Source organism: Suncus etruscus, chromosome 13 (assembly GCF_024139225.1).
Source record: "Suncus etruscus isolate mSunEtr1 chromosome 13, mSunEtr1.pri.cur, whole genome shotgun sequence".
Lineage (NCBI taxonomy): Eukaryota > Metazoa > Chordata > Mammalia > Eulipotyphla > Soricidae > Suncus > Suncus etruscus.
This window is the reverse complement of record NC_064860.1, coordinates 47,098,485-47,125,120: the sequence shown is the minus strand read 5'-3', so window position 1 is coordinate 47,125,120 and position 26,636 is coordinate 47,098,485. Positions and strand designations below refer to the sequence as shown.

General features: G+C 35.4%; 1 protein-coding gene across 4 annotated transcripts in view; it reads right to left on the bottom strand.

Annotated features, from left to right (window-relative positions):
* GRIK1 (glutamate ionotropic receptor kainate type subunit 1) overlaps window positions 1–26,636 on the bottom strand; it is a 495,577-nt gene that overhangs the window by 148,015 nt on the left and 320,926 nt on the right. For all 4 annotated transcript variants that reach the window (XM_049785753.1, XM_049785754.1, XM_049785756.1 and 1 more), the window contains exons 2-3: window positions 16,479–16,646; window positions 12,823–13,080 (exon numbers count right to left, since the gene is read on the bottom strand). In XM_049785753.1, coding sequence (XP_049641710.1) covers window positions 12,823–13,080; window positions 16,479–16,646 — 426 coding nt within the window. The remainder of the gene's footprint in view (window positions 1–12,822; window positions 13,081–16,478; window positions 16,647–26,636) is intronic.

Sequence of the window (26,636 nt, the reverse complement as noted above, 5' to 3'; positions counted from 1 at the left end):
AAGTAAGTCCCTTAGCACTGCCTGGTGTGTCTCCCCAAACCAAATAAATAAACAAATAGACAATTGGAAAAACATAATTGATGGGGATTTTTACTCTTTCTTTCTTTTTTCCTTTTTTATTTTTTTAGTTTTGGGTCATATCCGGCAGCGCTCAGGGGTTACTCCTGGCTCTACGCTCCTAGAAATAGCTCCTGGCAGGCTCCGAGGACCATATGGGATGCTGGGATTCGAATCACCATACTCATGCAAGGCAAACGTCTTACCTCCATGCTATCTCTCCAGTTCTGGATTTGTACTCTTAAAGGCAAGGTCGTGAAAGACACAAGATTGAGTAGTTTTAGGCCAAAAGAAACAAAAAAGGTTTTGAAAACTAATTGCTGAGTGATCCTAGATTAAAAAAAATGTAGAGCCGAATTGATAGTACAATGCATAGGGCACTTGCTTTATACACAGTTGACCCAAATTTGATCCCTGGCATCACATATGGTCCCTTAATTCCACTGGTAGTGATCCTTGAGTGCAGACGGACCGAAATATTAAAAAAATTGAATAATATTGAGACAATTTGGAAAACTGATATATGATCATTCCCTGTATTTCTCCACATAGTTGAAACTAGAGTATTACATCAGTTTTAAGTGTTCTATGTTAATTGTTGGTAGCTATAGCATGGAGATTCTTAGTAAATACACAGTAATGTATTGCTTTTTGTCAAAGGCTTTTATTATTTTTCTATAAGGGCACCTCTAACAGTGCTCAACGGAGACCTCCATTGAAGCAGAGGAGGAGGGCATTGGTGGTAAAAATGTTGCACTGGTGAAGGGGGTGTTCTGTTTGTGACTGAAATCCAACTACAATCATGCTTATAATCATGGTGGTTAAATAAAGATTTTATAATAAATAAAAACAACACAGCAATTTAGATCTGACAGTTTAATGCTTGGTCAAAGGCCTCTAGATCTGAGAATACTTGGGGACAAGTTGGTTCCCAGGATCAAAATCACATTCTTAAATATCCAAGGCATATCCTCTATGAAATGATTTCTCTTCCTGAATCTGGCAAATGGTTTATTTTTAAATTTATTTTATATTCTTCTCTTGAATTTTTGGGAAAAGTTCACACTTGGTGGTGCTCAGGGATTACTCCTGGCTCTGTGCTCAAGGATCTTTCCTGAAAATGCTTGGAGGAAACATATTCGGTGCTAGGGATCAAACCAGGACTAGCTGCATGCATGAGAGAAGACTTACGTATTATACTATCTTTCTGATTTAGGGTTATAACCTTTCCTTTAAGGATTATACTGGGCCGGAGCAGTGGTGCAGATGGTAGGGCATTTGCCTTGCTCATGCTAACCTAGATGGACTGCGACTCGATCTCCCGGCATCCCATATGGTTCCCCAAGCCAGAGGTGATTTCTGAGCGCATAGCCAGGAGTAACCCCTGAGCATCACCAGGTGTGACCCAAAAAATCCACAAAAAAAAAAAAAAAAAAAAAAAGAAAGAAAGAAAAAGAAAGGGTTATTCTTACCGGGGAGTTCCAGAGGCCATTGAGGGTTGCTTATTTAACAAAGAAATTTAGCTTATTGGGGCCTTTCATACTGTTCTGGGAAAAATTTCATCTTTATATCTTTTCCTTGGATAAAATGAAACATAAACTGTTTACTTTTATCTTACTGTTCTACTTTGGTAAAATCCCTAACTGACCTTTCCTAACCTTTTATTGTTTGCTGTGGGTAAGGAAGAAAGAGCACTCTCAGCAGTGCTCAGAGGCTATACTTGGCTCTATGCTTAGGAATTAATTAATCCTGGAGAGTTTAGAGGAATATTTGGGATGCCAGCATTAAAACCAGGGTGGGCTGAGTTCAAGGCAAGTGCCTTACTTGCTATTCCATTGCTCCAGTCCCAACAATCTATTATTCTTGAAGTTGTATTTATATTCCATAATAGTAGTTTACAATACTACAACTTGATATTACTTAGAGAATCATAGACACAAGAGCAAATGTGGTCAAATACCCACCACTGTTAGATCTCTATCAAAATTGTATTGTAATTATTTTGACATGTCTGTCAACTCTTTTCTAAATTCAAATCTTCCTAAACAGGAAAACAAAACTTGGAGCTATAATGGAATAATAACTTCCTTCATACACCCCTAACCTGAGAATGAAATTGGAAATTGTACCTTTAGTTTAAAAAGTGCTTTAGTGCAAAGCAGTTTTTTGTTTTTTTTTAATTTCAGATGCACTTAAGCAGGGCCCTGAAAATACAGATAGCTTCCAGAGATGTTCAAATGGCAAAATCTAAGCTCCTTTTTTTGGCCTCCTAGCTACTCTGGGCACTCAGACATGACACAGAAAATTGCTGATTTGCATGCACATGCAGTGACTCTGTTAACAGGGAGAACATATGGAGAAGAGAAAAAGAACCTATTTCCAGGGGGTGCTTAAAATTCCTCATGACATCTTAAATAATAACAATCTTTGCTATTTACATTGTCCCCTTTTTATGAAGTATGCTACCAGCCTTATAAATATCTCAATCAACCTCAAAATACACCTCCGAGGTGGCTAGGTGTCAACGCTATTTTACAAGAAGGAAAGTGAGGCACCAGGAGGTTAATTGTTTGGATCAGTCCTGAAAATGAGTCACAGATGCCAGGAATTGGAAAGGACCTTAAAGGTCACCCCATACTTGATGTATGAATCTATCCCCTCTATAGAGCAATTGCTAAATACTCTCCGTTGAGAAATCCTCTATTTCACATTGCAGTCCCATCCATTCCTAGGTAGCTCTAGTTAGACTTAATGAGTAGCACTTCAAAAGCAAAGTGCCCAGGTTTCCTTAAGTCTTAATCTAATTCCCTGTTCATTAGATCACATCAGTGGGTTTGATGCCACAGTGAATGTAAGAAACCACTGAGACCCAAAGATATGGTTTAAATGTTAATTTCATCTCCGTTTGAAGTAAGAAACATGCAAAATGGTACTTCACAAACTTGTTGGTACATTAATATATCTAAATCTAATAGGGTCCTTAAGGGGACCTACTTTTTAGAAGAGAGGAGCTATCAGAAATGAGAAATTAAAATAGGTAATTGAATAAATTAATTACCTGGAGAAATATAGCGCTTCTAAGTGAAGGTCTTTATACATTTGAAATTTTTAAAGTGTATAAAAACATCCTAGTGCCTCCCCCAAAGAGAATACTGTGTCCTTTGATGGTAACAAAGATCTCATGGCAGAATTTAGTCAAAATATTTGAGAGTTGTTATGTTGAAACTAGCACTCTCAGTAGATTTTGGTCCCAAACCATGATTAATATCAATGATAGCAAAAAGTAATTTGCTTCTATGTGGAATCTATTCATTTGCATCCTGAACAGAATTCTTAAAATATGAATAGGGTTCTGGTCAGGAAGTTAACATAGAAAATATGGATGGTATAAATGAGGAAGGGCAGAGATAGATAATAATTTTAATTTATTGTAGTATTATAGTATCAAAGCTGGTGTCAATTATTTGCCACACCACCTCACCCCATCTATTTTGGGTGAAATAGCAGTGGATATGTAACAGAAATGTTCTAGTATGTGCTATCATAAAAATGCAAGGGACGAGTTGTGTTTGCTGAAGAAAACCAATTCACCCATTTATTTGGCACTGACTGTGTGTAAAACAAATTTCATTTTGTCTAGATTATGCAGTGGTTATTTTTTTTTTTTTTTGCTTTTATTTAAGTAGATATATTAGTAGGCCTTTTGTCAAGATTTTTGGTTCTATGTACCACATCCTTTCTATAAAAAGATGAAGTAAATTATAATGAATAGACACATGTTTAAAGTAGTCTTCAGAGCAACTGTCTTACTTATTCACAGGACCGGGCAAGCATATTAAATAAACTATATGCATAAAGTATTTTAATATAAAAAAGAAGAGAGGGAATGGGGTTAATGTACTTGCATTGCACATAGGCATTCCCAGTTTGATCCCCAGTACTGCAGCTGATCATATGAGCACTGCCAGGAATGATCCATGATCAGAGAATCATAAGTACATCCTGAGAACTGCTGAGTGTAGACCCCAAAACCAAAATAATGAGTAGATAAAATAATAAATAAAATATTAATAACAGTACATGCCACATGACACCTAAGAATTTAATTAACGTTAATGTTGTAGTGGCATATTTTCTTACATTTCTTTTTGTTTGGTTGGTTTGGTTTTGGGGCCACACTTGGTTATGCTCAGGGGTTACTCCTGGCTATGCACTCAGAAATTGCTCCTGGCTTGGGGGACCATATAGGGCATTGGGGATCGAACCCAGGTCTATCTGAGTCAGCTGCACCACTGTGCTATCACTCTGGTCTCTTTTCTTACATTACTTAGTGTTTCTTTTAATTAGAATTTTTTTTAAAACATTTTTTGGGGGGAATCACATCTGAGTGTGCTCGAGGCTTAGTCTTGGCTCTGCACTCAGTGCTCACTTCTGACAGTTCTGGAAGACCATGTTTGGTGCCAAGAACCCAACCAGGTTATTAGGCTAGAAGCCAGTTAAACTCCTTGCTATCTGTACTGCCTTTCTTGCCCCTCAATCATATTTGTATATATTTCCTTTCATTTTCAATGAATTCTTCCTATAAAACTGAGTGTATTTTATTTTATTTTATTTTTGTTTTTCTTTTGTTTTGTTTTTGGGACACACACAGCGGCGGCACTCAGGGATTACTCCTGATTCTGTGCTCAGAAATAGCTCCTGGCAGGCTGGGGGAACCACATGGGATGCCAAGAATCAAACCAGAGTCTGTCCTGTGTTGGCTGTGTGCAAGGCAAACGTCCAACAGCTGTACAATCTATTTTAACTGTTTATAATAATTCTTCATTGTAGACCATTCTAGAAAACTTATTAACCTGATATGTTTCTAAAAATCAATTAAGGGGCCGAAGCAGTGGCGCAAGTGGTAGGGCATTTGCCTTGCACACGCTAATCTAGGACCGACTGTGGTTCGATACCCCGGAGTTCCATATGATCCCCCAAGCCAGGATTGATTTCTGAGTGCATAGCCAGGAGTAACCCCTGATTTTCACTGGGTATGGCCCAACACCCCCCCTAAATAATTAAGGCAACCCTGGATGAAGGAATATTCCTATGTGTTATAAACCCAGGGCTAGCGACTAAGATTGAAATGCATTTTCCCATGATTTCAGTCTCATTTATATGTTGTAGACTAACAAATTTGTAACTAACCCACATCTTATTTTATTCTTTGTACTCCAGATTCATTTTAATTGCTGACTCACCACCTCCATTTAGATGTCATAGACACTGAAAACTCAAACATATCATGAATATTGGTGATTTTCTGATATTTTCATGATGTCCTGATATTTTTATGATAACAGTAAATTAGCTCCACCTATTCTTTTTTCCATCTCAAGCAATAGCAACCACATTCTTTGGTTTAGGCCCAAATTCTGACCTTATTGACTCTTCATTTCTCTTACCATGCACAAACCCTCAAAGCATTGTGTTAGCTCAGCACTGAAATATATCCATAATCTGGCCATTTCTTACTTTTGTATTGAAATTACTTTGATTTCAACTTTTACTTTTCAAGAAAATCAACCTCTTTATATTATATTTTCTTTTTGTTTTGTTTTGTTTAGGGGCCACACTCGGTGGTGTTCAGGGGTTCTTCAATTAGAAATTGCTCCTCACAGGCTGGGGGATCATATGGGATGCTGGGAATCAAACCACCTTTTGTCCTGGCTAGGCTGCCTGCATGCAAGGCAAACACCCTACCACTGCACTATCACTCCAGCCCCTAGATTTGCAATGCAATATCCAGCATGAATGTTTTTTGTTTGCTTGTTTTAGTTTTGGGGCCACATCTGGCATGTTCAGGGCTTATTCCTGATTTTGAACTCAGAGATCACTCCTGTGTTGCTTGTTGGCTTACATAGTGCCAAAATTGAGTTGAGGATGACAATATGCAAGGCAAATGCTTTATCCCTCCACTATGTCTCTGTCTCCAAGCATGAATTTTTAAAGGAAAATGCTTAAAGCAAAAACAAACCCAAATGGAAGTCTTTTACGACTGGTCTGGACTAAATACCTAATCTAATTGCTTTTTAGTCTGCACAAAGTAGAATTTAAAACTAATCAATTTGGGATTCCTTAATCATAACTGCCAAGGCTGAATAGCACATGATACCAAGTCCCTTCCTTTTTCCACCTATTTTGAAGATAGCTTTGCTTGAACTAATTTATTTCTTTTGTTAATGAACCTGTCTGCCATATTTCTAAATATAAAATACTGCCACATTGAAGAACTTTCTGTAGTTTCTTTCTACTTGTGAGGTGGAATGCAGCCTGGTTCATCAATTATTCATAAAACTAATAATATTCTTCAAATTAAGTTAATTCAGCTTTTGTTTGTTAACAAGGTAAATCCCATTACATAACTGCTCTGCTGAAAACTTTCCAATGGCTGCCCAATTCATGAAGAGAGAAATGGCTCCTCCAGTGGTCTATAGAGCTCTTCACAGTCCACATGGGTCTATAGGATCCTTCTCATTGGCTCACTGTTGCCTCTGTTTTTTCCCCCACTCTGATATAACCACACTTTTAAGGGTATTTCGAGAATGTGATTATTTTAACAGATAGACACGTTACTTGCATTGACATTAGAATGATTCTGACAAGCTAGAAAGAAAAGGACTCTAGAAATGAAGCAATTATGATGAAGCAACCAAGTGTTCATGAAGACACCTATAAGCACACATGCCAAAGATAAAGACATGCAAGCTGGGCCAAGAGCTCCCACCTCCATTAAAATTAGCAGGCAATGTATTTATAGCACACCTCCATTAGAATTGTCCTTCTAGGAATGGAATCAAGCCTATTGGAAATGTCTCCTAGACTTTGCAAAGTTTCTCTTGAGATTTTTTTTCAGGTTTTGGTGTAAGCTCTGAGAAATTACCCTTCCCTCTCTGCAGACATTGCCTGTAAGATACTCTTGAATTTAAGCATCACCTGCCTGTCAGATTCTTGGGTCTATTACATTTTATTCTTGTTATGTGGATTGCCTCAATCAATCATCTTGTGGCTATATGAAGTTAGTGTGAAACTCAAGTCATAAATGAAACCTCTCCACCCAGGTGAAAGTTAGTATGATGGAAACTGTACTTCATCTTACCATGGACCTCTTTATTTGTGGTCAAGAGTTATTGGAACACACCACATTCCTTTCATTATAGCTTGTTTTCTGGCTGTCTCAGCAGAACAGAGGAGTTGTGACTGAGAGCCCACAATTCCCAAAAACTTGCATTACATATTTTCAGCTATTTTAGAGAACAAAGAAAAGTCTGCTGTCCTCTGTTCTACAGAAAAGACTGGGGTTACATTTCACAGAGGTTAGCTCTGAGACAGCAAAAACTGCTGAATACACTCTTTTAGACTGCATTGGGTGTTCAGTTTCTCAGCTCTTTGAGTGTGTGTGAAGGGACAGAAGCCAGGATTCCACCAGGGGTCTAATGAAGAAAAGGGGACCAGCAGTGAGCAACCATTTCTTATTTATCTTAAATTTCCTCTGAATATGGAGATCAGAGAAAGGTAGATGGCTAATAGGAAAAAGAACCTGAAGAAAGATAGAGATATAGACAGAGATAGATAGACAGATAGATAGCATGCTATATCTACATTTTCACTTCTAGAGGACAGAATTTTGCCTGCTACTATTAAGTGATTGAATTTTGTCCTCAGAGACAAGCACAACGCTTCCATTGACTTCAATAGAGGTAATGGGCCATTTGGTACCAGAGACATCTGTGCTGGCTTCAGGCTATTTAACAAACTACTAAACAAATTCTAATAAAGTGCTCTTAATGGGTACTTAATTTTGGTGTCACGATGGGTGCTGTACACACCTAAGTTCTTTCTTCACTTTGGGTTTACTGTGTCTTTTTTCTTCTTGCAAACTTGATAATTACTTATAACCAAAGCCCGGAGTCAAGGATTATTAAATCCACTCAAAGTCAAAAATGTCTGCTTTTATTGATCACAGATGACCTCTTTACTCTCCCTGGCTTTTAATTTAATGGTTCAATTTATTATTCATTTACATTTTTAATGTCTTTGTGGGAAAAATAATTTTAACATGCATCATCTTTAATTTAATGGGCAACATAAAAATCATGTTGGCTTTTCAATTTCAGTAAGTATTTATTGAACAACTGAGGTCAGGTAAACTTAACACATATTTATTTATTTATTTATTTATTTATTTATTTATTTATTTATTTATTTATTTATTTATTTATTTTTATATCTAGTAAATTTTTTATTCTTTTGTTTTGTTTTGTTTTGGTTTGGTTTTTTAAACTTTTTTTATTTAAACAAATTTATTACATACATGATTGTGTTTGGTTATCAGTCATGAAAAGAACACCACCAGTGCAACACCAGTGCAACATTTCCATCACCATATCCCAAATCTCCTCCTCCCCACCCAAACCCCGCCTGTACACTAGACAGGCTTTCTATTTCCCTCGTGCATTCTCATTATTAGGATAGTTTGAAACTTAGTTATTTCTCTAACTAAACTCATCCCTGTTTGTGGTGAGATTCATGAGGTGAGCTGTAACTTCCAGCTCTTTTCTCTTTTGTGTCTGAAAGTTATTATTGCAAGAATGTATTTCATTTTTCTTAAAACCCATAGATGAGTGAGACTATTCTGCACCTTTCTCTCTCTCTCTAACTTATTTCACTCAGCATAATAGATTCCATGTACATCCATGTATAGGAAAATTTCATGACTTCATCTCTCCTGACAGCTGCATAATATTCCATTGTGTATATTTACCACAGTTTCTTTAGCCATTCATCTGTTAAAGGCTACCTTGGCTGTTTCCAGAGTCTTGCTATGGTAAATAGTGCTGCAATGAATATAGGTGTAAGGAAGAGATTTTTGTATTGTATTTTTGTGTTCCTAGGGTATATTCCTGGGAGTGGTATAGCTGGGTCATATGGGAGATCGATTTCCAGTTTTTGGAGGAATCTCCATATTGCTTACCATAAAGGTTGAACTAGATGGCATTCCCACCAGCAGTGGATAAGAGTTCCTTTCTCTCCGCATCCCCGCCAACACTGTTTATTCTCATTCTTTGTGATGTGTGCCAATCTTTGGGGTGTGAGGTGGTACTTCATAGTTGTTTTGATTTGCATCTCCCTGATGATTAGTGATGTGGAGCATTTTTTCATGTGTCTTTTGGCCATTTGTATTTCTTCTTTGTCAAAGTGTCTGTCCATTTCTTCTCCCCATTTTTTGATGGGATTAGATGTTTTTTCTTGTAAAGTTCTGTCAGTGCCTTGTATATTTTGGAGATTAGCCCCTTGTCTGATGGGTATTGGGTGAATAGTTTCTCCCACTCAGTGGGGGGCTCTTGTATCCTAGGCACTATTTCTTTTGAGGTGCAGAAGCTTCTCAGTTTAATATATTCCCATCTGTTAATTTCTGCTTTCACTTGCTTGGAGAGTGCAGTTTCCTCTTTGAAGATGCCTTTAGTCTCAATGTCCTGGAGTGTTTTACCTACGTGTTGTTCTATATATCTTATGGTTTTGGGTCTGATATCAAGATCTTTCATTCATTTGTATTTAAACTTCATACATGATGTTAGCTGGGGGTCTAAGTTCTATTTTTTGCAAGTGGCTAGCCAGTTGTGCCAACACTACTTACTTAACACATATTTAAAGGATATTCAGTTTCTTGTCAGAGATGATAAAATGTGATAGTTTATTTATTTAATTTTGATTTTGTTTTTAGGGCACACCTGGCAGCACTTAGGGATTACTCCAGGCTCTGCGATTAGAAATCACTCCTGGCTGGCTGGGGGACCAGGTAAGATGCCAGAGATCGAATCTGGGTCAGTCCCAGATTGGCTGTGTACAAGAGAAAAGCCCTATCTGCTGTGCTATCACTCCAGCTTCAAAATATGATAATTTAATTTTATTTTTGTGAAAAATGGCTTCCATTTAGGTGCATACCCAAAACCAGAGAGTCAATAGGCAACATTTTTTACAAATCATTTTGGTCTAAATATAGTTTAAAATATACAGAAGTTCTACAGAACTTTCTAAAATTAAGTGCAGAAGTATTAATGTTACTTATTGGTTTGTTTTTCTTTTAGATGGCCTTGATTTTCTGGAGATCATAAAAATGGTGATAGAAAACTATACAATAGAGGGCACTACATAATGAGAAATATTATTTGATGAGCTCCACAGAATTTTCTGTTCATGAAGGTAAACAACATGATCTGATCACACTTTTACAATATAATGCTCTCTCTCAAGGCTATTTAAAGATGCTAAGAAGTTCACTTGGTAACATGTTTTCTTCCTTCACAGCAAGCAGGTGAAATTCTAAAAATATGCCTGCCTGCACCTTATCCTTCCCAGTATAACTGTTTTGAATATAATATTTATAAATTGTATATCCAATCATCACCTACTTTCACTTCTTTCTAAAATAAGGTGAACTTCAAGAAAATACGTAAATACATTATTCCAGCCTGAGCAGTCACTTTTTATCTGACAGTTTAAAATGGAACCAGAATTTTGTGCCAAATAGAGGTACCTCATAATTCATTCCCTGAGGAATAAGTAGTTAAGTGCTTGTGCTTGATGAAAGAGATGTTGAAAAATGAGGAAATACTATTAAAATTTTAGTATCTTGATTTATTAATTTTAAACTATTAATCTTATAACCAAGTACATCAATCTAAGTTTAAAGTTTCTTTTTTTTATTGTTGTTGTTGTTTTGCTATATGAGGCTGTTCTCCTACCTTACTCTTGACTCTAATTTTTAGTATCACTCATGGTGAGACTTGGGGAACCATATGAGGCATTGTGATTCAAATCCGAGTCAAATACATGCTAACCAGGTACCCGAGGTATTGCACACTATTAATAATTGTATATAATTATATATGATATATAGTTATAGATAACTAATATAATTGGGCAACATAAAATTACAATGGCTTATCATATTATTAATTTGGCTTATTGTATTATTATACACAATAACATAGAAGCTAAATATTATATAGAAAATATATTTTATATATTATATATATTTTATACACAATATATTGTTTTGATATATAATTAACTTATAATGTAATATATAATTAATAATATGTATTAGTTCTATATTATATATAATATATAATGATTGCATAATAATAACTATGGTGCTAATTCATAAAAAGATATATCAGAAAGAAAAAGTTATTATTTGTTGTATAAAATGATTATGTACCTTCATGTGTTAGCAGTACATTAGCTAGCAAATTAAAAAACATAAGAGAAACTACTAAGTTTTTTTTGGTTTTTGGGCTACACCCAGCAGTGCTCAGGGGTTACTCCTGGCTGTCTGCTCAGAAATAGCTCCTGGCAGGCACGAGGGACCATATGAGATACCGGGATTCGAACCAACCACCTTTGGTCCTGGATCGGCTGTTTGCAAGGCAAACACCGCTGTGATATCTCCTGGCCCGAAACTACTAATTTTTATAAATTCATAGCTTCATAATACCTCACATGTAAGGGGATTATTGAAACATGATATAATGCTTATGCTTACAAAGTATTATTGAGCTCTAACTCAAAAAGCTCTTAATTATGTTTTAATGTGATCATAGAGATTGAGGCAGTTAACCACATTGAGAATTCTAAGGAACTTCCAAAGTGAAGACTCAGCCTCAAAGGAGAAGCATGGGGAGGAATGTGGGAGTATTTAAGAAATGATGGATTTTTCATCATGGCTGATATGAGAATAATGAACTGATAGAAAAGAAAGTTCCAGTCCAGAACAATAATAAAGCATGTAGGGTGCTTGCCTTGCACTTAATGAACCCGTATTTGATCTCTGACATTCTGAGTACAGTCAGGAGAAATTTTCAAGTGCAAAGGAAGGAGTAACACTGTGAGGTGCAGCCCAAAAAGCAAAAAATAAAGAAAAGGAAAAGAAAAAATTACAAGAAAAAGAAAAAAGAAAAGAAAGAAAAAAGTTCCTATACTGACAATGATGGAAGTGGAAGTCCTATGCTTTAGAATGACTTAAACTTTATTGTGTGGACAATGAAGAGTCACCACCAGAATTCAGCTAAATTAAGAAGTGCCACAAGTCTTACAAATTTCAAAATATAACCAGAAGGCAAAACAGATGGTGTAAGACACAAAACAAACCCAAAATCAAATTCAAAACCAAACCAAAACAAAACTTGATATAAAGGAAGTGTCTACTGAGAGGAGGCATTTTATCCTTCACAGTAAAAACCAGATGATATGGAAAATTCAACTATATTAAGGGCTCAATGCTAAAATTCATTAGTCTGTTTTCTGTGGAAGGGTCAACAGTATTGGAACAACTTATCCATCGACTTTTCTTAGAAATTTTTCTAGGAAGATGTTTATGACAAGAAGGAATTATGCTTCTTGGTCATTATCAAACTATTCCTAAGTATTCATGGTCATAGTCTTCACATAGTTGGATTTATAAAGTTATATCTTTAATTTTGATGAAAAAATAATTCTAAGTTTGATAATAGAAGGGTGATTGGAAAAGATATGCTCACTGAAAGGAAGTGGAAACTGTTATACTTGGAAACCCTGAACTGGATTATTCTATTAGCTAGCCCCCAAGATAGATTGTTTTCATACACCTAATCTGATGAAATAAATGCCCACAGAAAAGGCTTGGTTTCTTGGGAGTAAGACCAGACAAGACCAGATGCAATCTTGGTGCAAGTTACATACCTGTGCTGTCTTCATACACTACAGTCACTGTTTTCCACTTGTAATAAAGGACCAGATCCAGGATAGCCCTGCTGATTGCTGCATAATCCGGATAAAGGTTGATATAAAACAAGTCTTTATTATCCACCGAGGGATGTTTCCAACGGGTCTGTATGTGTGGAACTTCCAGCGCATTGCAAATTGACTGCACAGCACTGACAGATGAACTATGTGATGGTCCAAAGAGAGCAGCCACACCCAGAGCCAGCTGGTCACACGCTGATGGCCATAGACAAGGAGAAGGTATGGAAGGAGAGCAGAGAGAGGGAAAGAGATTTTTGTAAGATTAATCTTCCCTTTTATGATTTTCAATGTTTATTTTAATGATTGAAAACTTTAATCCCCAACAGTATGTTGAGGCTAATTTTCTTAATACTTCTCTCAATATTTCTAAAGTACTAAAATACTATGAAATGGGAATGTAAAAGTGATCAGCAGTACAACATGGGACCACTTCCCTACACTTCCCTGTCTTGAATTAGATGAACACTAAATCTCTTGTTTAATGAGGTAGTACCCAGAGCTCTGAGGGTTACCCACCATTTGCCAAGTGAGCATCATGAGGATGAAATTCTATCATATAGCAGGGTGGCAATGAAGATATCAGTTACATAAGAATTCAGCATTTTTTTCTGGGTGACTGGAGATTTTTTTTTTTACCTCAAAGACTATTGGAAAAACTGCTACATAATATTTGTAAGTGAAATGAGTATTTAATTAATTTCAGAGTAATAGAATACAATGCTTGAAGGAAATTTAGAAGATATTTTATGCTTAAATAAAGGTATTAGTTAAAAAAAAGAAGACATTTTGTCCAACCCAACTAATACAGACCACGAAACAAGTCAGGTTCAGCAAATAATTGCAGAATCCAGAGATTCAGCTCATGATCAATCTCTATCAACCAACCAACCAACCAACCAACCAACCAACCAACCAACCAACCAACCAACCAACCAATCTCCCTATCTACCAACATATAATTAAACAAAATCAAGTTCCTACATTTTTAAATTTCACATGATAATTATACAGATATAAATATCACATAATATTTGCTTATTTTGTTATACAAGTTTTTAAAAACTCTTTATCATTATATAATCATAAAGTAAATTTAGAATACTTAAGATTTATTATAGAGTAAAAACAGAAATCACATTATTTTGGGGTACTACATGGTTCTTATTTTAGGAAATCAATTATTATTGACAGATTAATAAATACTTTTTTGCATGTATCAATAAATTTAACACTAAAAGCATACCTTTCTCCCATAGTAATTGCAACATCTTCAAAAGTATATTTTTAGTGTCCATAGAAATATGTCATGATTTATTTAGCTATCCCTATGACATGGGGCATTTTACATGCTCCTATCTTTGAGATATTGCTAAGTAATATTGTAGCAATCTTAGTTTTTATACCTTACTTTGAAGTTTACATTACTTTCTTAAGAGGATTTCAAGTTCACATTTTAATGCAGTTTAAAGGAATTTGAAACAGCTGAGAAACAATGAACTGCTGAATGAAATGATAGTAAAATTTCTAAGAGAAATGTATTAATTTTTATAATAATAAAAAACTGTGATCTTTTCAAATGATATAATTTTAATTATAGAGAGAAATGAATTTTGAGACCTATATTATTGATATTTACAGGACAAGTGTTGAAAAACTCATCCAAAAGAAAATTTTTCTGATAGTGTATTTTTTAGTATGGATTACCTCATGATATATGAAGATATATAATTTTCTGAATTAAGTACTACAAGCATAAATTGTCAAAAAATGACTGTATTTTCATAGGTAAGCAAGATAAGAGTATGAGGCTGTGTGAACTGCTATTTTTATTTAGCATGGACAATGGATTGCAATTTCTGCTAATATTTTGGTGAGATATTAATACTATTTGACGGAAAATCAATTCTTTTGATTTTGTTTTCCAACAAATTACCAGTTTAAAGGAAATTTAAGGGTATTTAATTTAAAAGTATGGCAGGTACTTCAGGTCAGAAAATAAACCTTTTCCATATATATGTGGAGTGAATAATCATGATTAAACATTGTTTGCTTTCTAAGAAATTTGCTCAACAGTGGTGTATAAGAGAGATATATATCTATAGAGAAAATTTTATTTTTATGATATACTGTAAACTTTAGAGTACAAAGTTTTTTTATTTATTCATAGACCAATATAGTATCTGCACTCTTTAAACACAATGAAGAAAAATATTTTTTTTTGTTTTTGGGACATACCCACTAGTGCTCAGGGCATACTCCTGGCTCTGCACACAGGGATAACTCTTGACAGGTTCAGGGAACCATAGTGGTATGTGGAACTAAACTGTATTGATTGCAGGTAAACCCACTGAACTATATTTCAGGTCCAAAAAAATATTCTTATATAAGGTCATACTATAGAAAAAGAAACAGTTATTTTTCATCTGTGCTTCCCAGAAAATAAATTTTTCATTTTGCTTTAAAAGAACTACAAATTTATAAAATTTATAAGAATTGCAAAATTTATAAAATGAACATATCTTGGGGCTGGAGCAATGGTGCAAGCTGTAGGGCGTTTACCCTGCATGTGTTAACCTAGGACAGATTGCGGTTCAATCCCCCAGTGTCTCAAATGATTCCCCAAGCCAGGAGTGATTTCTGAGCACATAGAAATAAATAACCCCTGAGCATCACTGGGTGTGGCTGAAAAAAAAAAACAAAATAAAAAATGAACGTATCTTATGATCTTGAGTTCGTCCTATTTGAAAACTGTACAAACTGTACAGGAAATCAACATCAATATAGTGTTAATTGAATTTTATTTGTTTGTGTTTGATGATAAAAGCATACTTCGATGAGACAGAAAAGTTTTATTATCTGGTGTGATGAGTGGACTTTATGTATATCTAGATACAACAGTTCTCTTGTTCAAAGCCAATTTCAAGTTTAGAGGGCATAACCATGCTTCAAAGTCAGCTTTGGGGAGAATCTATGAGTCCCACTTTTTAATGACTCATTGAGAGAAGACTTTCAACTTATATGCGCAGATGTTAGGTGTTAAGAACATCTTGTCTTTTCAGTAGAGAAAGAAAATCAATAAAGGGATAGGTCTGTAGGCTTCATCTACATATTTCTATGATCTGATGGAAAGAAATTTGAAAAACAAATAATAGAGGTGCTAGATCAACTCAGGAGCTTAAAACCTGTAAAAATTTAGGGTGTGAGTAATGTGTGTCCTGGGCATTTCCACATCCTTGGTGGCCATGACCTTCTCCAAAGTTTTTATTTAACTGCACTATACAATTTTATGGTGGTATCTCAGCCTCAGAAAGGAAAAACAGATCAAGCTTGACATTTTCCATTCACCACTGAACCAGTTAATCATAGAGTGGAGAGCATTGAAGGGTAAGCTTATGAGAAAGGCCCAGAAAACAGAACTAGGCAACATCCATTAGGCTAGTTCAGCTTGTACTGGACAGTGACACGGTGGACACACATTTCCTGCAACCCATTTTCACAAAGTTGTCCACTTTGAGAAAGGGCAGGTAGCCAAAGGTGACTTGTAGAGCAGACATATCACCCAAAAATGCTTTGTAAAGTGTGAAAATAGTTACCTCTCCGGGAGGCTTCAAAACTATCAAAAAGGTTAATTCTCTGGATGTCATAAGTTAATGTGGTGTTAGGCATCAGGGTTCGATTTCTGTTAATGCTGGTGACTGCAAACTTGAATGCTAATTCTTCCACATTAACAGGTTCATTCTCCACAGTTTCAAAAATCCCTCCTGCAGAAGCAAAAGAGATGCATGAGAGCTTTAATGACATTATTCATTGGTATTTTAAAAATATGAATTTAAATAAATAGATAAAATTGAATAAATGTGCTTAATATTCCAAACCCAATTTAAACTGAATAATACTTCTCAGATGACAAATGTATCCCAAAATATTTTGTACAATGTAAAATAAAACTGATAGTATAATGATAGTATAGTGATTTCCTATAGCTTAGGAATGTCACATCATGGCTGACATAAGCAGAATTTGAATTGTATAAAGAAAGAACTCTCTTTCTTTAGAATTATATATATTTTTTCTACCCAGAAGCTATCACTTTAATCTAGACTCTAGAGTGATCATACAGAAAAGTTTATTACAGTCAAAAAATATATATATAATCTTTTCTTCATGGCTCGGATTTCTGGATTGATGTTTTATTAAATCTTAAAGTGCATAAGTATATTGAACTGTTTTTGCTTTGTTTTTCTGTTTTGAGTAAGTGGTTACAAAGAAAACTTGAGAAATATTTTTTCAATTGAATGGGAACACGTTTACTAAGCCCATCATACATAAGCATGGAGATTTAAACAATCTCAAGCATCAACATGAAATACTAGTGCTTAAAACCTCATCAAAAAATTCAGTTCTGAATTTGACACATATTTGATGTTCATAGTGCCAAATTAATCATTCTTAACAGTACATTCAAACATTCTTTAAGAGCTGTCCTGGGATTATTTATTCACACAGGATATTCAGTAATGGCTCTCTTAGCTGACCTCTGCTCACTTACTCCTTGATTGACCAATACTCATTATTTTCTTTAAAAATATATTAATTGTCCATGAAATGGTGAATACTTGCAATCAGCATACTGCTCTTCATTTACTCTCATTATTGGGCAATTTAATAAAGGTCAGTTGTAGGTCTTGCTTATGTTTGATTAACTGAATTTAATTCAGCTTAAATTTCTCTACACTAAAAATATAATAACGAATATCTGAAACTAAAAATCAACATCATTGGCAAGAGCATGAATTATTCTTTCATAGAAAGAGAACTCCCAATTGGCAGCTTCTTATTCAAAAAAATCACTTTGATCGTACATTAAAAGATAGTAAATAAATGTATATTCCTTATTTGTGAGCTAAAAACATAGTAATTGTTTTGTTTTGGGACCATCCCAGAGATGCTCAGGGTTTATTCCTGGATCTGTACTCAGAGCTCTCTTCTGGCAGTGCTTATTGGACACTATGCTGTGTTAGGGATCAAACTCAGGTCAATCACATGAAAAGTAAACCACCTGATTCTCTGTATCATTTCTCAAGCTTGAAATAAAGAAAATTAAATAATCTTTTCACTAAATGAAATGTCTTTATTAAATAACTAACTTCAGAGTTAGTGGCTCCTTTTGGAATTGTCTCTGGTTTATAGAGACTGATGATAGAAGTTGTTCTCTGAGAAATTAGAATGGAACACAATATAAGAAATCTGTGACCATGTTAACCTTTATCAATGAATTCACAGTAGACATTTGACATTTATTCTAAAATCAATTTTAGCAGAAAATATATCTTCAAGTCACTTTGCAATCTTCATTTGTCAAACAAGGCTAACCAGGTCCTTTGGGAAGATTTGCAGGTTGACTCTGAATTATTAGAAGGTGCTCAACACTAAGGTGGTCAGTTCTCATAACAAATATTTAATCATCTGAAAACATATGTGACAGAAGTTTTCTGTCACCATCAAGCAGGGCCTCTATTAAAAAATTATGACTTAAGGTCAGAAACTGGAGGTAGGACTTCTGGGTTATCATTAGTGATTGCTTGTTTATCTATCTCCCCAAATATTTGGTCAGAATTTTATTTTAAATTTTTATTCTTTTATTTAAACATTGTGCTCATATATAGTTGCTCATATATATTTGTGTTGCAATTCCATGTTCTAATACCCACCACCAGTATCAAATTTCCTCCACCATTGTTCCTGGATTCCTTCCCATTCTTAAGTCTGACCTTGGCAGGCATGATATAATTCACTTCATATTGCTTGCTTACAGTTAAGTGGTAATAAATTATGGGGAAAACATAGCAAAAGAAAATCTGTGAAAGTTTTTATAAATTGCAATAGGTCATTTTCTGAAATTTTACTAAATTATTTGTTGCTAGTTGATCATTTTATTATTGGATAGAATTCTTTATTTGGGAGGCATGGTTTGGGCCATCCCTAGTGGTGGTGCTCAGGAATTACTTCTGGCTCTCTGCTCAGAAATCACTCCTGGAAGGAGAGGGGAACCATATGGGATATCAGTAATCAAACATGGGTCCATCCTGGATCAGACATGTGCAAGTCAATCACTATACTATCACTCCTGCCCCCTAGATAGAATTTCTATGAGAGATTGTATCATATTCTGAATCACTATCTTTTCTGTGTGTATTTTTGGCCAACTTGACAGTGCTCAGGAGTTACCCCTGACTCTATTCTTAGAAATTATTCCTGGCAGGCTTGGGGGACCATGTGGGATGCCAGGAACCAAACCTGGGTCAGCCACATGCAAGGCAAACACTCTACTTGTTGTGCTATCACTCAGACCCCCAAATCACAATCTTTTGAAGAACCAAATATCTTATGCTGCTCAACCTACATAGAAAAAACTATATAAAGGAGAAAATCAATAATTGATTTAGCTGTGAGTTCTATTCATTGTAGATAGCATACTGGTAGAAGAGAATCAATGCCTAAACTAGAATATGAAGTTCTGAATTTTGTACCTTCATCCATTGATTTCCTTTTGGAGAATTTTTGGGTACCAAGATAAAAGGTACTAGCTCTTTCATTATTCATTATTTTTACTAATTATAACATTTAGTAATTCTAACAGATACTGTTAATGCATCTTATATATGAAAAGTGAACCAACTGATATGAAATACTTTTCCAAGCTCATTCAAAGTGGGAGCTTTGTCTGTAATAAATTCAGGTGTTTCAGTTTTCCAACACGCACGCGCGCGCACACACACACACATTCACTCACTCTCATCAAGTTATTTCTGATGCCCTTTATCTCTAAATGTGGGCTAATAATGCTGCCTTGCTTAACTCGAAGAATTGCTGTGCAAAAGGAAATGATATAATTCAGTGAAAGTGCTCAGAAAAATTAATCACTCCCCAGTTTCCCAGAAATAAGTCATTATACATGAATAATGAGGACTTCTAAAGAGGAACTGTCACTTGTGGAATTTTTTTGCTCACCTAAAAATTATTCCTTTGGTAGATAATTGTCTTTTACAGCAAGGTGCATGCACCTGGCTTTAAGAGAATTATGTGCTTTCATGATGTACTCACAGAGTACCAGTAAACTTCTATTTGGGGGCATTTTCCTTTCAACCCTTCACCAAACAAACATCATAAATGATGTTATTAGTTCTCCTCCTATGCACTGCACTTATTTTTCCTTAAAGAGGCCTTCCTATAAATGCAATACCCAAAAGCAACAGTAGATGAAATGTAATAGAAGGTGTGAGAATACCTAGTAAGTAAATCTGGTAGACAAGAGAAGCACGTCATTCATGGGCTCCTTATCTCATTCTAGACAGCTGTATCCTCTCGTCTCTTTTTCAGAGATTTGGTGTAGGGAAACATCTATCCATGTCTTAAAACCAGGTGTTAAAGATCTACCTAGGTCTTAAAAATTGAATTGAATGAATGATTGATGTTTAGATTTTGTTGTTGTTGTTTTTGTTTTTTCAGGCCACACCCGTTTGATGCTCAGGGGTTACTCCTGGCTAAGCGCTCAGAAATTGCCCCTGGCTTGGGGGAACCATATGGGACGCCAGGGGATCGAACCGCGGTCCTTCCTTGACTAGCGCTTGGACATCTTGACGGCCCCGATGTTTAGATTTTAAGTAGGGTTGTCCATGAGACAGTTCAATTCTTTAGGCTTTGCCTGCAGTGAATTTCTGGCGTCAGTCCCAAGGATGCTCAGGTTCTGCGGTTTCCAAAGGCAGAGTCCTATCTTGCCCCATCCCTAGTTTTTTTTCTGTTCCTCTTCTTATCCCTTCTTTTAATCCTTCCTTTTAAAGCTAATATTTTCCCTCCCTTGTCCTCATTCTCTCTCTAAGTTCTCTCCTCTCTTTCTCTTCTCTCTCTGATTTCTCTTTTATTGCTTCTATCACTCCTTTCTTTTTTATAATGTAATATAAAGTTTATTAAATGTGCAATATATTTTTATTTTTCTAATATCTTTATTTAAACACCTTGGTTACAAACATGATTATGGTTGGGTTTCAGTCATGTAAAGAACACCCCTCATCACCAGTGCAACATTCCCATCACCAATGTCCCAAATCTCCCTCTTCCCCACCCCACCCCCACCTGTATTCTAAACAGGCTTTCTAATTCCCTCATATATTCTATGTTAGGATATTTCGCAATGTAGCTATTTCTCTAACTACACTCATCACTCTTTGTGGTGAGCTTCATAAAGTGAGCTGGAATTTCCAGCCCACCTCTCTTTTGTCTCTGAAAATTATTGCAAGAATGTCTTTCATTTTTCTTAAAACCCATAGATGAGTGAGACTATTCTGTGTCTTTCTCTCTCCCTCTGATTTATTTCACTCAGCATAATAGATTCCATGTACATCCATGTATGGGAAAATTTCATGACTTCATCTCTCCTGACGGCTGCATAATATTCCACTGTGTATATGTACCACAGTTTCTTTAGCCATCCATCTGTTGAAAGGCATCTTGGTTGTTTCCAGAGTCTTGCTATGGAAAATAGTGCTGCAATGAATATAGGTGCAAGGAAGGAATTTTTGTATTGTATTTTTGTGTTCTTAGGGTATATCCCTAAGAGTGGTATAACTGGATCATATGGGGCTCAATTTCCAGTTTTTGGAGGAATCTCCATATCGCTTTCCATAAAGGTTGGACTAGACAGAATTCCCCCCAGCAGTGGATAAAAGTTCCTTTCTTTCCACATCCCCACCACACTCCTCTTTCTTGTCTATCTCTTCCTTTTTTCTCTCCTTTGTGCTCATCAGTTTTTACTTTTTCTTCTCTTTCCTCTCTCTTCTCTCTTTTCTCTCTTCTTTCATCTCACCACATCTTTTACTTTACCTCTTTTCCTATCTCCTCTTCTCCCCCCCACCATGTTAAAGTTGAGCATGTCTAATAGTTTAGCATCAATAGAGAATAGAGGAGCCCCATTCTATCACCTTCACTGCTTTTCTCCCCTAAGATGTAAGTGAGTGAAGAAGCAAGTAATTTGTGCTTGATGAGGGGACTCCAATGAAGGTGAATAACCAGTGTTACTTTCAATTGTACCATTTGAGAAGTAGAACATAGCAGATGGAATGAAAAAGAGTGAGACGTCTCAAATTTCATGTTCTCACTTTCATTTACAGTCACACCTCATTTGAACTATAAGGGACATTGTATATATGTTTTAATAGAAAACACTTTTATTTATTTTCCATTTTGTGAAAATGTTTACTATGATTTGAATTAGGTTGAATGAACACAGATAACATAATAGTACATATAACTGTGGTTTGTATCCATGTTTTGGCATAACTTTAAAATAAAAATAATTGATCTTGAAGTCAGAGATATGGTAGAGCATGCAAGACAAGTTTCCAACCTGAATTGCACCTTGGAATCCAATTTGGACTCTCTCACCCCAGTCAACCACCAGGAGTAAACCCTAAGTGAAGAGCCAGAAGTAAGTCTTAAGCACATCCAAGTGTGTCCCCCTCCCATAAAAAATAGAGCAATGGTGTGTGTGTGTGTGTGTTTTGTGTGGGTGTCACTTACTTCTCTGAGATGTTTTCATGAATGCTTAAAATCAAGGTAGAAAAGGTATAATAAACCTTCAATTTGTAGCTAAATTGGGCAGAAATTATGGGTGACCTAGAAACCATCTTTTAGGATTCATTTCTAGGTATTGTGACAATCTCAGATGATTAAGATTTTACTCTGTGGGACCTGCAGTTACCTCCTAGGAGAGAAAGTCACAAAAGAGCTAAACTATAGGATGCCCAGATAACATCACAGAGAATCACTTCATGTGGACATACACCACTTGATAACTGCATGAAAAAGTTAAAACTTTTACAGAGACCAAATCACATGCTGTAATGTAACGAAAATCAATACAGTGGCTTCCAATTTTTCCTGGACTCTAGAATCATAAAGTTTAAGCAGGGTAAACATTATGAACATATAAACTTTATGGACATAGCACCTTTGCTTAATTTTTTTCAAAGATTCTATGGACACTAAGTAATTTGCTTTCTAATCTACTTTCAAGTTCTCACCTTCATTCATATACAACTTTAACCGATAGCTCACAATGCAATTTAATTCCTTATACCAAACGTTTCATGGTAACTGCTTTGGAGTAAACACTGACATTTACTGAGGAAAGCTGTGTTTAGCCTCAATAAAATAGAGCCTGGCAGCTCTAACTTTCCATGGAGTGGGAAAATGATCTAATCATTCATTCAATGTAAGAATAACAGCGGAAATTGAAGTCCTTTTTATAAGTCTAAATCTCAAATAGAAGATAATCTGCTGTTGCCTTTCATTTCTACTTTCTCTAGATGGATCCTGTGCTAGGTAATACTTTAACTATATAAAATTTACCCATAATTCTAACAAGGAGCATTAGAAAGACATTCTGTTGTGCTAAGGAATATTTTTCATTGGATAATGGACAGAAATAAATAAAATACTATCAATCTTGCTCCTATAAAAGAAATTCATTGTTTGAACTAAACTTAGCATATAATAGTGAATGTAGTATAAATATAAAGATTTAATAAATGCAGTAAACTTATACCTGCATATATATGTATATTTATTTGTTTGTTTGTTTTGCATCACACCCATATATGCTCAGGGGTTACTCCTGGCTCAGCACTCAGGAATTACTCTGGACATGCTCAGTGGTTTATATGGGATGCCAAAGATTGAATACAGTTCAAAGCAAGCACCATTTTGCTATAAGTACTGGTCGCTATATAAGTTTATTTTTTTACTTTAATTGGTGGTTGTGTATTTTATTTCTATTTACCATTCTATTGATTGTTTTCACTGGAGAATTCATTTATTCAATAGCTCACTCATTTATTCATTCATGTCTAAATTTACTAGTTTCTTATGAGAAAGACATATATTAGATACTGTCCAAGATGCAGTAGTAGAGAAATTTAACTTGGTTGACTGTTTTTTAGAAAGGAAACTAGCAGTAAAAAGGAAGAAGAAAAATGGCACTTTAAGTGAGAGGTCAGGAAATACCTCTCTCATTGAAAGAGAAACTTCTGAATAAAAGACTAAAAAATGAAGAGATTTACTTAAAGTGACTGGGAGAAGAAAGTTCTAGCTAACAGGGACCTAAATGTTTCATGGTGGGTCACTCTTATTATTTCTGAGGAACAATGTGCACAAAATTGAACGAGTCAGGGAAGATCAATAAGGCATTGGTTGATAGGGTTTTGTGTTCTTATATAAGATGGGAAGGCTAGGAGGGTTTTGACTAGTACAGAGATATGATGTGACTTGTTTCCAAAAAATTACCTTTGTGACAATAGAATTTTGTATGAAATACATGCTTGATCCTTTCTTAACATTTTTATTTATCATTGTAATAGAAAATACTCCATTAACTTTATATTTGGAAGTAAAAACAAATTTTGTTTGGAAATTCTGGGAGAGGGAGGAAGGAAGGAGTAAGGGAGGAAAGGAGAAAAAGGAGAGAGAAAGAGAGAGAGAGAGAGAGAGAGAGAGAGAGAGTCTCCAATAGAGAATGGAGATAGAGATCCTGGCTTCGCCAAAAGCAGAGAAAGTTCCAATACACGACCCAGTAGGAAAGTAGGAAAGTCCACGTTTCAAGAGAGGGATGTGGGTGACATATGATTAAATGCAGGTGACATATTTACCCAGGCAACATTTGTGCCTCTTCATTATCTTTCAATGTATGGAAAGTGGAATAAAAGGAGAGGTTTATTTCCACAAATTTGTGGATACTTAAAAAATCTTTTGTAGAGACTGGGCACAGAGGTATAATATTTACCCTATGGGATGATCCCAACACCAAACATATTTGGTCTTTGTCCAGTTTCAGCATTTAAAGAGATCTTAAATCCTCTGATAAATCCCAAGAGATAAGAAAAACAAATATGTTTTATATTTGGGAATGAGGTGACTTTTGGATCAGACCTAAGGACTGAGGTTGGATGCCTAGAGAACCAACGATGAGCTGATAATTGCCACTTTTAATCCCAGAGCTTGGGAGAGAGGATAGAGAGATAAAAGGTTGAATCGGTTTTAATGGTCAATGAGTCAATCAATCATGCCTCTATAATGAAGTCACCATCAATCCTTCACAAAAGATAGGACTCTAGGAGTTTCTGGTTTGGTGAACACATACATATACCAAGAGAGTGAGTCATTCCAACTGCACAGAAATATAATTGCATGCCACTCCTGAACTTCCTAGATATAGTATCTTTTCACTTGGCTGACTATCTGAGTCTTTTATTGAATCTTCAAATAGACTTATGAATATAAATGTGTACCTGAGTTTTCTAACCTGTTGTCATGAATGATGAAATTTAAGGGGAGTGGTAAACTACAATTTGTAGCTAAGTTGAGCAGAATTTATGGGTGACCTGGAAACCAATGACTAGTGCTTCATTTATAGAATATTGTGGCAATCTCAAGGGATTAGGGGTTTACTCTGAAGAATCTGCAGATATCCATAATTAAAGGATGCAGGAACAAAGCTAAATTATAGAATGTCCAAATGTTATCAGAGGATCACTTAAAGTTGGACACACACACCCTTCACTGTATGGTGATTTAAGAATCAAGGGTCAAGGAGAAATATAGGGTTTTATAAATGAATTATAATTTATTTTATAAATGAAGCCCTCCAGGGCTACATCAGCAATGCTCAGGGGACAATATGAAACTAGAAGTTCAATTGTGGAGCCTTGCATGTCCCCTAATTTATGTACTATCTCCTTAACTTTGTACATTTGTTCTTTTAAACCACAGTTTATGGTCATTTTTATAGTAGTAACAACAACAAACTAAGACAGTATCCCAATTTAAAAATTAAATAATGCTTCATATTTCTTTCTTCAGAAAAAATGTTTATTCAGTTTTTCAAGTAACAATTGGTGGCTTGCTTACAATAAAAAATAAAAGACCAGAAGCTGTATTATGCCACACATTAGATTTCTTTGTTTATTACATTTTCCTATTTTATTCTGAATGTGACAGGTCTAGGATATTATTGTGCAGATTCCAATAAACCCTAGTTGCTTCCTTAAATAGCAAATGTGCACCCATTGTGACAAATTATGAGGTCACCCTGGAAGTAAGGGCAAACCCATTAGCCAGCAATCAAGAAATGAAAGGTTTAGTAATGTGGACTCCTATTTTGCATTCCTGTGGAATAATAACCATTCTAGAGCTATCAACAGAAAACAAGATGGCAATTTGATCTATTCCTTTGCTGATAGCTGCTCCTTAAATATACAATATTATATTGCCTCTTTTTATTGCCACATCCATAATTCTTGTTTATTACATCATAAGCAATTTACTATAGGCCTATATTTACTGCACCTTTAATTTCAAACTCACACATTTAAATTATAAGATTCCCTTAGATAAATGTTGTCTTCCCCTCTCAGTTTTGCTCTCATTTTATTTTTGGAGTCCAGCATAGTTTGTGTAAAGATTTCATGCTAGTTGAATTTAGATGAAATCAGATATTCCTTGAGCTAACTAAGAGTGAATTGAGCAAGGTGTCCCTGGATTTTTACATTTCAGAAAATCCCATTGAAGGACCAGGAAAAAGTGGTTATAGTAAAGACAGCATTTATGGTCTGATTACTACAGTATTTTTAGATAGCCTTGTTTTGGAGAGGAAGAATGGTGTTTTATATCTCCCCTGAGAGAATAACCAATCCAAAATG